This window comes from Aedes albopictus, chromosome 1 (genome assembly GCF_035046485.1).
Source record: "Aedes albopictus strain Foshan chromosome 1, AalbF5, whole genome shotgun sequence".
Taxonomy (NCBI): Eukaryota; Metazoa; Arthropoda; class Insecta; order Diptera; family Culicidae; genus Aedes; species Aedes albopictus.
Genome location: NC_085136.1, coordinates 178,233,228 through 178,247,392, shown reverse-complemented (window position 1 = coordinate 178,247,392; position 14,165 = coordinate 178,233,228). Strand labels below are relative to the sequence as shown.

Here is a 14,165-nt window from a genome sequence, read left to right as displayed (position 1 = left end):
GGCTTTCGTTGAGAACTGTTCATTCGATCAAAATTTCAAAGATGGATGTGGAATTTGATATGCTTTACCTAAACCTATCACTGCATCATCTCGAGCGAGAAGAATTGGAATATGAACTCCTCATTCGAGGGCTTCCATTCACGACAACAGAAACGCGCGCGGCATTGATGAGGCGATTAAAGGATCATTTCAAGTCGGATTCGAATGCAAAAATTGATATTGCTCAGTGTGACTTCGTGGTCGACACTGAGATTAAGAAAATAGATTCGAAGATAAAAGAAATTCAGGAGTTCCTTGCGCATAGGAGCAAATTTGAGGGAATACGTGAGAGTCTCAAAACGCGTCTTGCTCACTATTTCAAAAGAACGAAGCGATTAACGGAAATAACGGAGAAAGATGAAGATCTCGCGGATATCGATGATTTAATTGCGGGTATGCGCGGAACGTTCAATAATAACTTTTCAATGTACGCGCCACTCGGGCAGCGTGACGTTTTTGAGAAGTTAAATCAATCGATTTCGCAACTCGTAATTGGCAATAAAAGCGCGTCGGGTACCGATCAGAATCGGAATAGAACATCTACCCCTAGCGAGGAAGATGTTGACCTCACAGAGGGTGCATCGAACGCGCGTACACGTCGGTTAAAATCAGTCATTGACAAACAAGAGCAACACAATTTACCTGATTTGGGTGCCAATATCATGCCATTGCTTTTTCAACAGTGGATGATGAAGGATCCCCAAATGCAAAATTGGGTTCAGCAGATGGTGCGAGAACAAGCTTCGGAGTATTTTGGGAAAACTATCCGGACAAACTCGCGAACCATCCAGCAAGAAACCGCTCGCGTCACAAAGGTTCAAAACAAAGCATCGCGTCGGTCGAAGAACCTGGTCCAGCATTCGAGCTCGGAATCGAGGAAATCCTCAAGTACTGAAGCTGGTTGGTCTTCGGATGAACCACGTAACTCGTCGCGCGGTAGCAAAAATGTTCAGAAATCAAGGAAAAGTCGGCCAGTCTCAGACTGGAAACTTAAATACGATGGGTCAGATAACGGTTTAGCGTTGATGAAATTCCTCCGCGAAGTAGAATTTTATGCGAAATCGGAGAAAATGTCTAACAAAGAGTTATTTCAGTCCGCGATTCACCTGTTTAACGGTCCCGCGAAAACATGGTTTATGACCGGCTTCGATAACGAGGATTTTACCTCGTGGGAGGAGCTGAAGGAGGAACTCAAGAAGGAATTCTTGAGTCCCGACCACGACCATTCCACTGAAATTCGGGCAATCTCGAGAAAGCAGGGACAACGCGAGTCTTTTCACGATTACTTTTTAGAATTACAGAAGATTTTCAACGCACTTACAAAACCGATGACCGAACGCCGGAAATTTGAAATCGTGTTCCGTAACATGCGTGCCGATTACAAAGGACATGCGGTGTCCTCGGAAATCGATAATTTGGCCGACTTGAAGAAATTCGGAAGGCGCCTAGATGCGACTTATTGGTTTAAATACCAAAATACGTCAAACGATTCGTCCAATACGCGTGGGAAAACATCTCAAGTAAACGAGATCACCGCGGGCGCGAAACAAAAACCCAAAATCAAGGGAGACGTCGGAAAACAAAAATCGCGTACGTTTCACAACTCATCGTTGCAACCTCGCGGGTCGGACGACGAAAGATCGGAAGAAAAACTACCGCGAAAACAAACCGAAAGCGGAGCGCGATCAAAAGATCAATCAGACTCTCCCACACCATCTCAGTACAACCACCCACCCCCTAAATTCTGTTTGAACTGTCGTTCGAAGGGCCATCACACACGTGAGTGTGATCGACCGAGACAAAAATCATGCCAGAAATGTGCTTACCCGAACGTGGAGACAGCTTCATGTCCAAATTGCACAAAAAACGACTTGAAGACTGTCGCAGAGGGCCGACAGTTGAATCAAAATTAGAGTCCCTCGTCCTTCCTGTTCATGTCGAGGACGCTCTGCAGAGCCAGGGGTTCGACAGAGTGTCTCCCTCAGATTACGTCCACACGCATACTTACCAGGTGAATGAAACCATAATCAATATACAGAATGATGATAGGCCGTTTGTCAAACTATCCATTTTTGGGATGTCCCTAGTAGGACTGTTAGACAGTGGAGCACATCTCAGTATATTGGGAAAAGGAGCCCTGAAATTAATACAAAGATGCGGTCTTACCATTGTTCCGTCCGATGTGACTCTCCGAACCGCGAGTGGAGAATCACTGGGAGTCACGGGACTAGTATACCTTCCGATTACCTTTAACGGAGCCACGAAGATAGTAGACACCTTAGTAGTACCTTCGCTGAAAAGGAGAATCCTTCTTGGAATCAACTTTTGGCGAGCTTTTGAAATTCACCCTACCGTGGGTGCTTCGCAGGTTGAAGAGATTGTAGCCGAGGCGATGGAGACAAATAGTCCTCCGGCCGATGCTGAATCAAAACTTGAATTGGATGAAGAGCAGATAGCTCGCTTGAACGAAATTCAAAGTCAGTTCAAGGTAGCATCAGACGGTATACTAGACACCACAGATTGGATTAGCCATCGAATTGAGCTCTCGGAGGAAGCCAAAAAACTTCCGCCCGCCAGAGTGAATCCCTTCCCTACTTCTCCAAAGAAGCAGGTGCAAATCAATGAAGAGTTGGACAGAATGTTAGAAGCAAAGATAATTGAGAAATCTTACAGCGACTGGGCACTACGTCTGGTCCCTGTAGATAAATCAGATGGATCGGTGCGTCTTTGCCTGGATGCACGAAAACTAAATGAACGTACGGTCAGGGATTCCTATCCCCTCCCACACGCAGACCGTATCTTGAGCAGACTAGGACATGCGAATTACATATCCACCATAGATCTTTCAAAGGCTTTCCTGCAAGTCCCTCTGCATCCTAGATCTCGAAAGTACACGGCATTTTCTGTGTTGGGACGGGGATTGTTCCAGTTCACCCGGATGCCCTTCGGGCTAGTCAATAGTCCAGCGACTCTGTCGCGGCTAATGGATAGAGTGTTGGGTGGAGGTGAACTGGAACCAAACGTTTTCGTCTACTTGGACGATATAATCGTCATTAGCGAAACGTTTGAGGAACACCTGACCTTGCTTCAAGAAGTGGCAAACAGGCTAAGAGCAGCCAATTTATCAATTAACATTGAAAAATCACACTTCTGTGTGTCAGAAGTAACCTATCTGGGTTACATCCTAGGCCGGTCCGGTCTGAGGCCAAATCCGGACCGAGTAGCCGCGATAGTTAATTATGAACGTCCGACTTCATTGAGAGCACTCCGCAGGTTTCTCGGGATGTGTAACTACTATAGGAGGTTTTTGGCCAACTATAGTGCTTACACGCAACCCTTGACGGATTTGCTCCGAAATAAGCCCAAAACTGTCTGCTGGAACGATAAGGCAGATGAGTCGTTCAGGAAGATTAAAGAGCTTCTTATAAGCGCCCCCATATTAACAAACCCTGATTTCAACATCCCCTTTTCAATACACTGCGACGCCAGCGATGCAGCGATCGCCGGCGTGTTAACGCAAACACACGATGGGATTGAAAAACCAATCGCGTTTTTCTCCCAAAAACTGTCCACGATTCAGCAACGATATTGTGCCACCGAGAAAGAGGGTCTCGCGGTCCTCAACTCAGTGGAAAAATTCCGGTGTTACGTTGAAGGTAGTAAATTCACCGTTTACACCGATGCGTCAGCACTGACGTATATCATGCGCAGTACCTGGCGGACGTCCTCACGCCTATGTCGATGGAGCATAGAGCTCCAGAAATATGAAATGACTGTACTACACCGTCGAGGGGTGGATAACATAATCGCCGATGCCTTATCCCGGTCCGTCGAAGAGCTTGAGGCCTGCGAGGACAACGGGTGGTATGGTGACCTTAAAAGGAAAGTTCAAGCTGATCCTGAATCATACAAAGATTTTAGAATCGACCACGGAGTTCTCAAGAAACTGGTGTCAACCCAGGATGAACTTTTGGACTACCGTTTTTCTTGGAAAACTTGCATCCCGGATTCACTTCGGGAAAGCAAACTCGTTGAAGAGCATGATGACAAAATGCATCTGGGCGTCGAAAAGACCTTAGCTCTCTTGAAGAAAAAATACTTCTGGCCAAGAATGCTTGAAGACGTTCGACAGTACGTCAGAAAATGTTCTATTTGCCGGCAAAATAAGCCAGCCAATCGGTCTCAAATTCCAGAGCCGGGTCGACAGAGGTTGACCAACAAGCCCTTTCAAATAGTGGCCTTGGATTTTATTCAATCCCTCCCCCGCAGTAAAAATGGAAATACTCACCTTTTGGTCGTCATGGACCTCTTCTCCAAGTGGTGTTTACTTACCCCGGTGAAAAGAATAGCAGCTCCTCTTGTCACCAAGATTCTGGAAGAATCCTGGTTCCGACGGTACTCGGTACCTGAGTTTCTGATCACCGACAACGCTTCTACTTTCTTGAGCTCAGAGTTCAAAGCTCTGCTGACCAAATATCAGGTCCAGCATTGGAAAAACTCCCGCCACCACAGTCAAGCTAACCCCGTCGAGCGTTTAAATCGCACGATTAACGCGTGTATCAGGTCATATGTTAAGGACAATCAAAAACTGTGGGACACTAAGGTGTCCGAAATAGAACACTGCCTTAACAATACTCCCCATACCGCCACCGGCTTTTCACCCTATCGAGTGCTTTTCGGACATGAAATCGTTGGGACAGGTGAAGAACACAGAATGGACAGGGAAAGGGAGGAGGTATCTGAGGACGGGAGGCTGGAAAGGAAGGGAAAAATCGACGAGCATATTTATTCCATCGTACAGAAAAATCTGAAGAAAAGCCACGACAAGAACATTAACACTTACAATCTTCGTTCCAAACAACCTGCTCCGGTCTACGCAGTGGGCCAGAGAGTATATCGGCGGAACTTCCGGCAGTCCTCGGCAGCCGATTCATATAACGCCAAACTGGATGCTCTGTATGTTCCGTGCACCATCCTGGCTCGAGTGGGAACAAGTTCGTATGAGCTAGCAGACGCTACGGGGAAGCCTATCGGTGTTTTCTCCGTCTGCGATTTGAAGCCCGAAGCCTAAAATTCAATCACCATTCATAAAAATCTTCAGGTGGGTCGTTTTAATTGGGAAACACTCACCATTCATGCATTCGTCCGGACGATACAACAAAATTTCTCCTCGGATTGATCACCGAAACCTGAAACCATTACAATCGTATCAGTAAACATGATTTCAAGGCTGTAGTCGACTAAAAACACTCCACCGCCGAAATCTCACCTGGCAAAGCTCCAAATTTTCTCCTCCAACAGCATTTCCTCACCATCAGCTGATCCCTAGAACTTAGAATGAGAATAGGACCGGTAAAGGCTTAATTGATCGCTGGTAATGCGCGCGCCGAGAACTTGCTTTTGAAAGACTGAAATTTAACGCAAAATTGCCGGAAAACTCGCGAAAACCGTGGAAAAACGCGTCGAACACACCGCATGCACCCTCGTTCGCTCGCGTCGAGTGTAAACAAAGTTGACGATGTGACAGTTCTCAACACAGTAGTGTTGGTAAAGTTGAGTTATCGTAAGAGAGTACCTTTTCTTCATCGTGATTATGATGAAGGTAAATGGAACGTTCAAGGTGGGCCTTAAATAGGCACCTATTTAACATAAATCGGATATCGATTATTGTTGTAATTAATGTCTATTAGACACTGAAATAATTCTGAATACCGTTTTTGAGCATTCAGGGAGAGGGGATGATAAGGTAGTGTAACCGGTGGTTCCATTTGTTACTTGCCGGCTCCACCGCAAGGTAAATTTCTCCTCCTTCAAACCCACCGTGCACCATATGTTGCAAGACAGGCAAGAGTGACACTCTTGTTTTGTATTGAGCGTGAGTGCCGACCATATCTCAACACCAACATGTATCACCCAAGGAACTCACTTCCAGTGGTTTGAGCGCAAGCAAAACATTAAAGCTTGCCTTACGTCTATCATTGGCCCACAGATGTCGCATATCAGAAGGGTTGCCAACCTGGTAGAACACTCGGATTTCGTAATATTTCGTGTTCGTTCGTATCATTTTCATTACATTTCTCAGCTTTCGGCTCGAACTAATTAGTCTGTCCGCAAACCGCACTGGGAGTAGTAGTGCGCGCCGGGAGTTTAGAGCTAGTACAAATTGTGAGTTGTTTAAGAATAAGGTGGTGAAAAGGTTTAATTCAATGCTTTACTTTCTTCATTAGGTGGCTAGGCTAAAGTCAGATCACAAAAGTGATAGAGTAGAAATAGGTGTGATACAGGTGGTCATTAGGGTTAGTGATACAAAGGTGCTATTGTTTGTAGATTATTCAACATTTGTTCTCCCATTGTTAGTTGTTCTTTTGTATAGCCAAATCCACGTGTGTAAAAAAATCACCAGAAAGTTAGTGTGTTAAACTACGGAGGAAAAGGTAATTGTAGAGCAGAACCATGCTATTGTACCATCCAGAATAAATCCGTGACGTCACAATTGTTTTAATGAATGGGGTAGGTCCGATACGTGGGCCTTTTTCTCTTCTTCCACATCGCTTGGCGGAGCAAGCGGTGATCATTTCATCCACAGATCAGCATTGGCCGCTCCTACCTCCCGCGCACGGATAAACGAAGTTGTGAATCTCCCACGATTGTTACGGACGGACAGATCGACGAAAGGCCCAGTTGTCACGAGCACCGACCGCCCGCCGGCCCACAAAACCGGCCATTTTGGGAACGCCGTATTCATCACCTTCGGCGTCGGTCATTGTGCACGGCCGCCATCGTTGACCATTGTTCGCTGGCCACTATCTGCGCCTGTGAATGCGTGGATCCGCCATTGCTCCTTGCCATCACGCCATCTCGATCATCGGACATCCTTCTTCGAGTCAAACGCCGGTCAGAGACCCACTGGTGCGAAAGGAAGCGACGCCTAAACGTTACGACATCCCCGGAGACCCTCCGGTACTGAAGAGTGCCCAGCATCCTCTCCAAGCGCTGGGGGCATCGCGCAGCCCGGTTCACGGCGGGACAGCCGTCAAATACCCTGCGGAACCGCATCGTTCGCTCCATCGCTACACCGGTGACGCCCGGCCAGCCCGCTAGACCCTGAAGCACCGCCCGGTACTACCACCGGTTCCCCGAAGCACCTCCCGGTACCACCGCCGGCCCCCGATGTTCGGCTCACCACCGTGCCGTCAACCACCACCGTTCAAATGCAGCAAACCGCAAGTACCCTACCCCACAAGTGTTGTGACGTCACATTAAGCCAATTCATTAAGCCAATTTTGGCCATAATAAACTAGAATGTTAAGATGAAAATTTGAGGTGTCAGAGCATATTACTTGAAGATCTAAGCCCTGATTAGACTTTTCCGCTGCTTTCTTTTTGCTTTTCGTTGCGGACTCGCAAAGGAGTCATCAAACCTCGCCCATTGTGGTTGAAACTGATTTATTAGTTCGTGCAGCTTTTGAGTCCCCCTAGATACGACACTGGTTGTCAGCTTTTTACCTTGTAGCACTGCAGGGCACGTGTCGCGCAACACACGTGCGTGTGTAGCTCCTGCTGCAGGTGAGTACCACCGTGATTGTGTGGGTGTTGAGAAAATACGGTAAACGACCCTATAATAATGTCCCTTCCCTAGCCACGGTGAGCTAGTAGGTAACAAAATGCAAAAAAGTGTGTTTTTCCATGTAAAACTCCATACAAACTTCAAACGCGATGCGCAAAACGTAGTCATAACCGATCGCGCCCAAATTTTGCACACTCATTTGGGTCCTGAAATGGGATCAAAAAAGCTTTGATTTGATGGGATACCATTGAATTTTTCATTCTTCCATATAAACGATGACCCACTCTAGTGTGTATGCTTGACAGTTGTTAACGAGGTAGGAAAACCGAAAGAAAATGAAGGAAAGAAACATCATGCGCAATAAAACAGGCTTTAGTTTCTTAACGATCTTCGCAATGAACGGTCACAGATGATTTGAGTTAGGGTAGGACGGGGCAAGATGGCCACCCGGGGCAAGATGAGCACCCCTCTGTTTTACTACTTTTATGGTGATTTTTATCTAAACAACTTCATAATCCATTAGAATAAAGTTCATCCTGTTTGTAAACCTGATACCGTATGCGTGATAATGTTTGCACCATCGTTTAATAAAATTCCAGTTTTACTTGTGAAGACAATGTATTGGTTTTATTTGCAGGCATTTAAGCTATAACTCATATCATAGTAGGCTATGAATAAAAAGTGTTGATTTTCTTAGTTTAACACTTGCATAATGACTAAGTGGCAACCTAACTCGTGATTTGTCCACGCGCAAATGTCGAAAAGTGTCCGTGGTAGTGGCAAAGTCAAGATTAACAATTTTTGAATTTATTTTTTTATTTTGACATTGCCTTATGGTGTAGACATTAACACACAAACAAAAGTTATAATAACTATTGATTCTGGAATTTGGTACAGATCGATAGTTTTTCGAAAATGGAAAAAAAACGGAGGTTGCGTTCGGGAAAAATCAAAACTTTCTTATATGGATGATCTCCTGGATGCCATTGGTAATAATGTAAGTTTTTTTTTCTATGGTCGAAGGATCATAAAGGCCACCGTAATTTTCCTTTTCGATATGCCATGCCGTTAAGTCGCTGATTGCGCGTTTCTTTGCCATTTTTCTCATTGAGCGCATATAATTCACCCAAATCTTATTTTTGGTGGCAGCGATAGCTTTCTTAATCCATGTTAACCTTGGACGACCAGTGGACACCTTCGGGAATAGATGCCCTAGCTTTTTTCAGTATAAGACTGTTTTAAGGTTCTCCTGAACACTCCTGAAATGTATTTTTTAACATTTGCGCGTGGACAAGTCCCGACTACCGCTGCTACTTCTTCATGGTGCAAATTTTAAACTTAAGAAATCGGATTTTTTTTACCCGCAACCTACTGTGATATGAGTTAGAGCTTACGTGCATGCAATAAAAACCAAGACATTGTGTGTACAGGTGATATGGGTACCATATTTGTACGATGGTGCAAACATTATCACGCATACGGTATAAGGTACTTCATAACGAACTAATTGAAAAATATCGTCAAATTAGTCGCTAGCATGGATTTTGAGCATTTTCTTATAAGAAACCATCAGAATGAAATAAGGTTTTTATATCACAATATATTTTTTACCGTAATTCTGGTTATCAGCCAACATTACTAGCTTACTGCAAAACATTTTAATTTACATTAGAAAATATTTTCTAAAGACAAACATTAAAATTTATTCAATTTAAGTTATTACCCTATAGTGGGGCAAGTTGAGCACCCCTGATGGGAATGAGCCATTTTACGAAGTGACAACAATGTTGATGATGATATTGGTTTTCACGGGTTATTGGACACTACCTCCTGTCAAAATTCATTCATAAAATCGGCTCGTAAAATGGCTATATAGAAAATATTTTGAGATTATTGTAATCCAGTCAATAGTGCCGAACTGTGCCGAACACAAGTTTCCGTATCCTCTACAACTATTTGGTTGCGTTAATTTAAAAAAATAAGCCACTTAATAATCGTTTATTGTTTTTCGGGTCATTTTGTAAAAAGTATTATAACTAGTGAAATGTATTACAAAGAACAGCGCAAACCAAATCGGCAGAAGTGAATCAAGCAGCAGCAATGAAAGTTTTTTCGAGAAGAGCAGCGACAAAAGTTTCTTCATGTGCATAAGCAGAATTAATTAAGATAATACTTCTTACTCAATTTACATATGCCATCAAATTCTCGATAATAAAAATAAATATTTGAAATACGTTTATTGTAGATTGCAATACCGGTCAAACAACGCCTTCTTACAAACGATAAACATGTTCATTTGGCTCACATTTTGTCAGTTCTCTCTGCTCGATTGGCTCACAATGGCCGCCTCCGCACATCTCTATAATGTAGGATTACTAGGTGGAACTTGCTCGAAGTTGCTGCATCCTACTCTTACACATTTGTTGACTAATGGGCTAGACTAATGGAGTAGAGTAATGGACTATAGAGTAAGGACTTGCGAGAATTTCAATCACAGACAAACAGACGTAACACTTCGAACATTTTTCGATTCAAATCATAGTCACGGAAACATATTCGCCCAATGCTAAAAGGATTAAGTTTGGCCGACCACCAACTAGGTGGCGGTAGTGAGCACATGTCAAACTCGAACAAAAATTATGCGAGCGCCACGGTTGGGCAGTTGGCCAACTATCAAATTTTGAAAAAGACCGGTAAATCGGTGTACGATGAGAATTATCAGAGTGTTACGTCTGTTTGTCTGTGGTTCAATGTTGATAGGTCTTTTCAGTTGACAGGTCCGCGCATGCCACTGTTTACAACTGCCGAACAAAGGCGCAAACGCTTAACTGTCATTTTCACAGGAGATCTGTCAAAAGCCCGAGAAAGCAGCTGATTTAAGACGTCAAATGAAAAGGCCCATTGTTTCACATTTTGTATCGGCTTATAATAACACACAAACATCCTTCCTTTTGTTTATCATGATTACCAGATCATCAAATTGGAACCACGTTTGATGGTTTGATTAAAACCGTTCAAAATTGGTGTTTTTTTGTCTTAACATACACAGTTTTTACAGCTCATTAATAATGTTATTTGATAAAACACTTCTTATTCACAAGAGCAGAATAACTAATTTAATGAGTGAAATTTAGAGCCAAACCTGAACAAGATGCAATATACTTGTCAACATTGAATTCACATTGCGCATGATCCAGAATAATTTAAAGGTATTCTCAAACCAACGCGATTATTGGCAGCGACATTCGCGACACCTTTAACATACTAAAATTGTTACTAATTTTATTACAATAATTTAGTGGGCTTCGTGACCGAGCGGTTAGCGGCGTCAGTCAATTAGGTGTCTCGTAAGCCTCGGAGTGTGGGTTCAATTCCCGTTCCAGTCGGGGAAAACTTTTCGTCAAACGGAAAATTTTCTACTGGGCCGCCACTGGCCACAAATGTGTTCCCAAGTAACCACAAGCATTATAACATTGCACGAATTAGACTGAATATCAACCTTTGCAATGCGAAATGCAGTAATTCCACACTTGTCATGCAATAATCCTTTAGATTGGCATTATCAATGTGATGATGCATTGCATTTTTCTTTACATTCGGGTTTATTAAAAGGTGATATGAGATAATTCAATAATTCAACACTGCAAAAACTGAATAAATGCAATGTACAAACTAGCAAAGTTTGCTCTAACAATACAATTATTAAAGCTTGACTCTAATGGTAAACAAATGAAATCAAGAAGATTGAACAACTTTACGGTCAACTCTAGCGGTCTTCAACATTTCTGGTTCGACTCCCGACCAACTTAATCCCCGTTTGAGCCACCGATCGACGACAGCAAAACCTAGGGTATGTGTGCCATCAGTAATCTCATGCTCCCATTTTCATCCTATTCGAAAACAAGCGATTACGGCACCGATTGACTCCGTTCTTTTTGCTTTCATGGGTGCTCACTTCTAACAAAAAATACAAAAATAAGAAACAAAGCAAACAGCGCTTCAATCCTTTGTTTTTCGTGGGATGAAAATGGGAGCCACATGCTTAATAAGGGAACCAATACCCTATTTAGAGATGAACTTTTCTCTTTTCTGTAGGCTGCTATCACATGCCAATTAGGGGTCGCAGTACCGATCATTTTTGGTGAGTACCGGTATTTCGGTACTGGAGCTTACAGTACCGGTAGTACCGGTAAAATACCGGTACTGAGATTATTTTTCACTAGAAAAAAAAAGAGTAATCTATTTAAACAGAAGATTTACAATTTACCAGGCATTTCAGGTCAAACATTTCAATAGGTCCTATCTGCATTTTAGAGGCTCTCTTTGTTTACTTTCTCCTTCAATTATTGCAATGTAATGGTACACTTTTGAACTATTTTTGCAGTACAAAGCAAATGATGAATTTTTTTTCACCATCCTTCAATGCATGGAGACAATCATAATACAAATAAACAACTGAGATATCAACGAAAGAGAGGGAAATCAAAGAGAGCCTCTCTTCTGCAGATATGACCTTTAGACATGTTTGGCCTGATTTGTGAATTCTGGTTTTCAGGGATGTCATAAGAGCTCACCAGAAAAAAAAAACTAAATAAAACCAAAAAACAATAAAGAAAGATAAAAAGATAGAAAGATATGAGTTAAACGAAACTGGGGCAATTGTTTAGCTTCTGTGCAGTTTCACAGGCAGTATCTTGGTCAGTCTAAAGTGAAACAGTAACAACCTTACATGCTAACATGTACCAAAATCAGACAAATACTATCTTTCAGATAGCTGCAAGGTAAAGACACAAAAAATTAACTGATTTTTCCCTGAAGATGCTATTAACGCAAACTAAATTTGTAATACCGTGTTTGGTAATTTTTTGACGAAAACACAGCTATTCTGCATTGTTTATCTTTGGCACCCGGTTTTGACAGTTGGAGTACTGATCCTCAGTAAAATCGATTACCGAAGCTACCGAAATAGTTCTGCTGTTCTATTTTCGTCAAAGTGCTGAACAGACAATTCAGGATTGAGTGTGCGGATTCTGAAAACTGAATAAATAATAAGAAACCCTAATCTAACAAGTTTTATTCTAAGGTAGTAAATCTTTTTACAAAATTCAACGTTCCATTAATCAATCATTGCTATTGCTATGATATCCTGGATTTGAAGAAAGGTTACACATATGAAATGTTTGTTTGTCAAAGTACTTGGTTTTATATGTTTTACTGGCTATACTGATGATCGTTAATCAACAATTCCGGAGAGATTTTACGGTACCGAAAGTACCGGTACCAAGGCTCAGCCAGTACCGGTATTTCGGTACTAAAAACTGGTCGGTAATACCGGTATTTTCGGTACCGGTACTACCGGTACTAAATCCCTAATGCCAATAAGGATGGAAATCACAATTAGCATATGAGCAGTGTGCGAAGGGTGTTTTAATCGAGGTTTTAATTTTCTTATGTTGATTAAATATCTTCTAAAATGCATTATGTATTTTTCAGTAATTTATCGGAATGTGATAGTTTACTGTATTCTATTACATATGATATAGTCGTTTTACCCTCTACTACAATGATTGAGACAGAAAAACAGTTTCCTTTTAGTTAATGAAATATCTGTTGTTATCACTGCAGCAGAAACGGTTCAAGGCGCCAGCGCAATGGAACTCATCTAGCGGTCTTCTACACTTCTGGTTCGACTCCCAACCCGGCAACAAAAAAATAATAGTTAAAACATTCATGTGTGGGGGCATCAGTACCGTCGATAACGAAACGGTGCTAAAAATAGATTTTTGTTTTGGTTTTTCGTGTTGCACGTATCAAGCATGTCAAATGCAAATGTACAGCACATGCATTTATATTACTTTAGCAATGGCTGTCAGCGTGCTGCAATATGTGGCACTAATTTGATTTTAGTGGGGCCCTTTTCGACTTTAATATTGCTTTAATGAGGTGTTTAAAGTAATGCAGCATTATTTTCATAATTTTAATTATCAATATATGGCAAAATTGATGCACTTATATACGGCTTCGTGGTTACTTGGGTTGTCCGTTGTCGAAGGTAAAATGCTATAGGCACTGTTCAGTCTGTAAAGGCCGCAAAGTCGAAGACGTCTTTTAAATAGTTTACATAAGGAAGATGAATTCAGTAACAAATTTTGAAAACAACGTATAATCAATGCTACACCATTGATTATACGTCGTTTTCAAAATTTGTTACTGAATTAGGAATGAATTAAAAGGAACAATTCCAATAGAAGGTCAAATTATTCCTAATTCAATAGTTGGCGATAATCTACTATGAAAAAAAGCTAAAAAAAAAAGAAGAATTAAAGAAGAATACGTCCGGAATAATAAATTCAATTATTGCCATAGTGAATCTAATGTTACTGGAATAGTATGGAGTCCTTGAAATATACATTCACGATAATTGTCTTGTCATCATTGATATATTGTTAATATTTTAATTATATTACCAAATAAAAATAAAAGGGTTATAATATTGATGAAACTATTGAACAAGTTCTGTAACTGTTGTTATAGTTCTGATAACTCCTGTTAATGGACA

The 14,165-nt window shown here is 41.9% G+C and overlaps 1 protein-coding gene across 4 annotated transcripts in view; it reads right to left on the bottom strand.

The window, feature by feature from the left end:
• Window positions 1-14,165, bottom strand: part of LOC134285324 (glutathione hydrolase 5 proenzyme-like) — a 441,742-nt gene that overhangs the window by 312,999 nt on the left and 114,578 nt on the right. Inside the window, exons 1-2 of one of the 4 annotated variants that reach the window (XR_009996293.1) lie at window positions 10,652-10,771; window positions 9,912-10,046 (exon numbers count right to left, since the gene is read on the bottom strand). The exons of 1 other annotated variant lie outside the window; for it this stretch is intronic. Coding sequence is in view for 1 of the 3 variants with exons in the window: in XM_062845898.1 (XP_062701882.1) it covers window positions 10,575-10,582 (8 nt within the window). In the remaining 2 variants the exon portion in view is untranslated. Of the gene's footprint in view, window positions 1-9,911; window positions 10,047-10,574; window positions 10,772-14,165 lie in introns of those variants that run through there. 2 more of the 4 variants (XR_009996292.1, XM_062845898.1) reach the window with 2 other exon arrangements.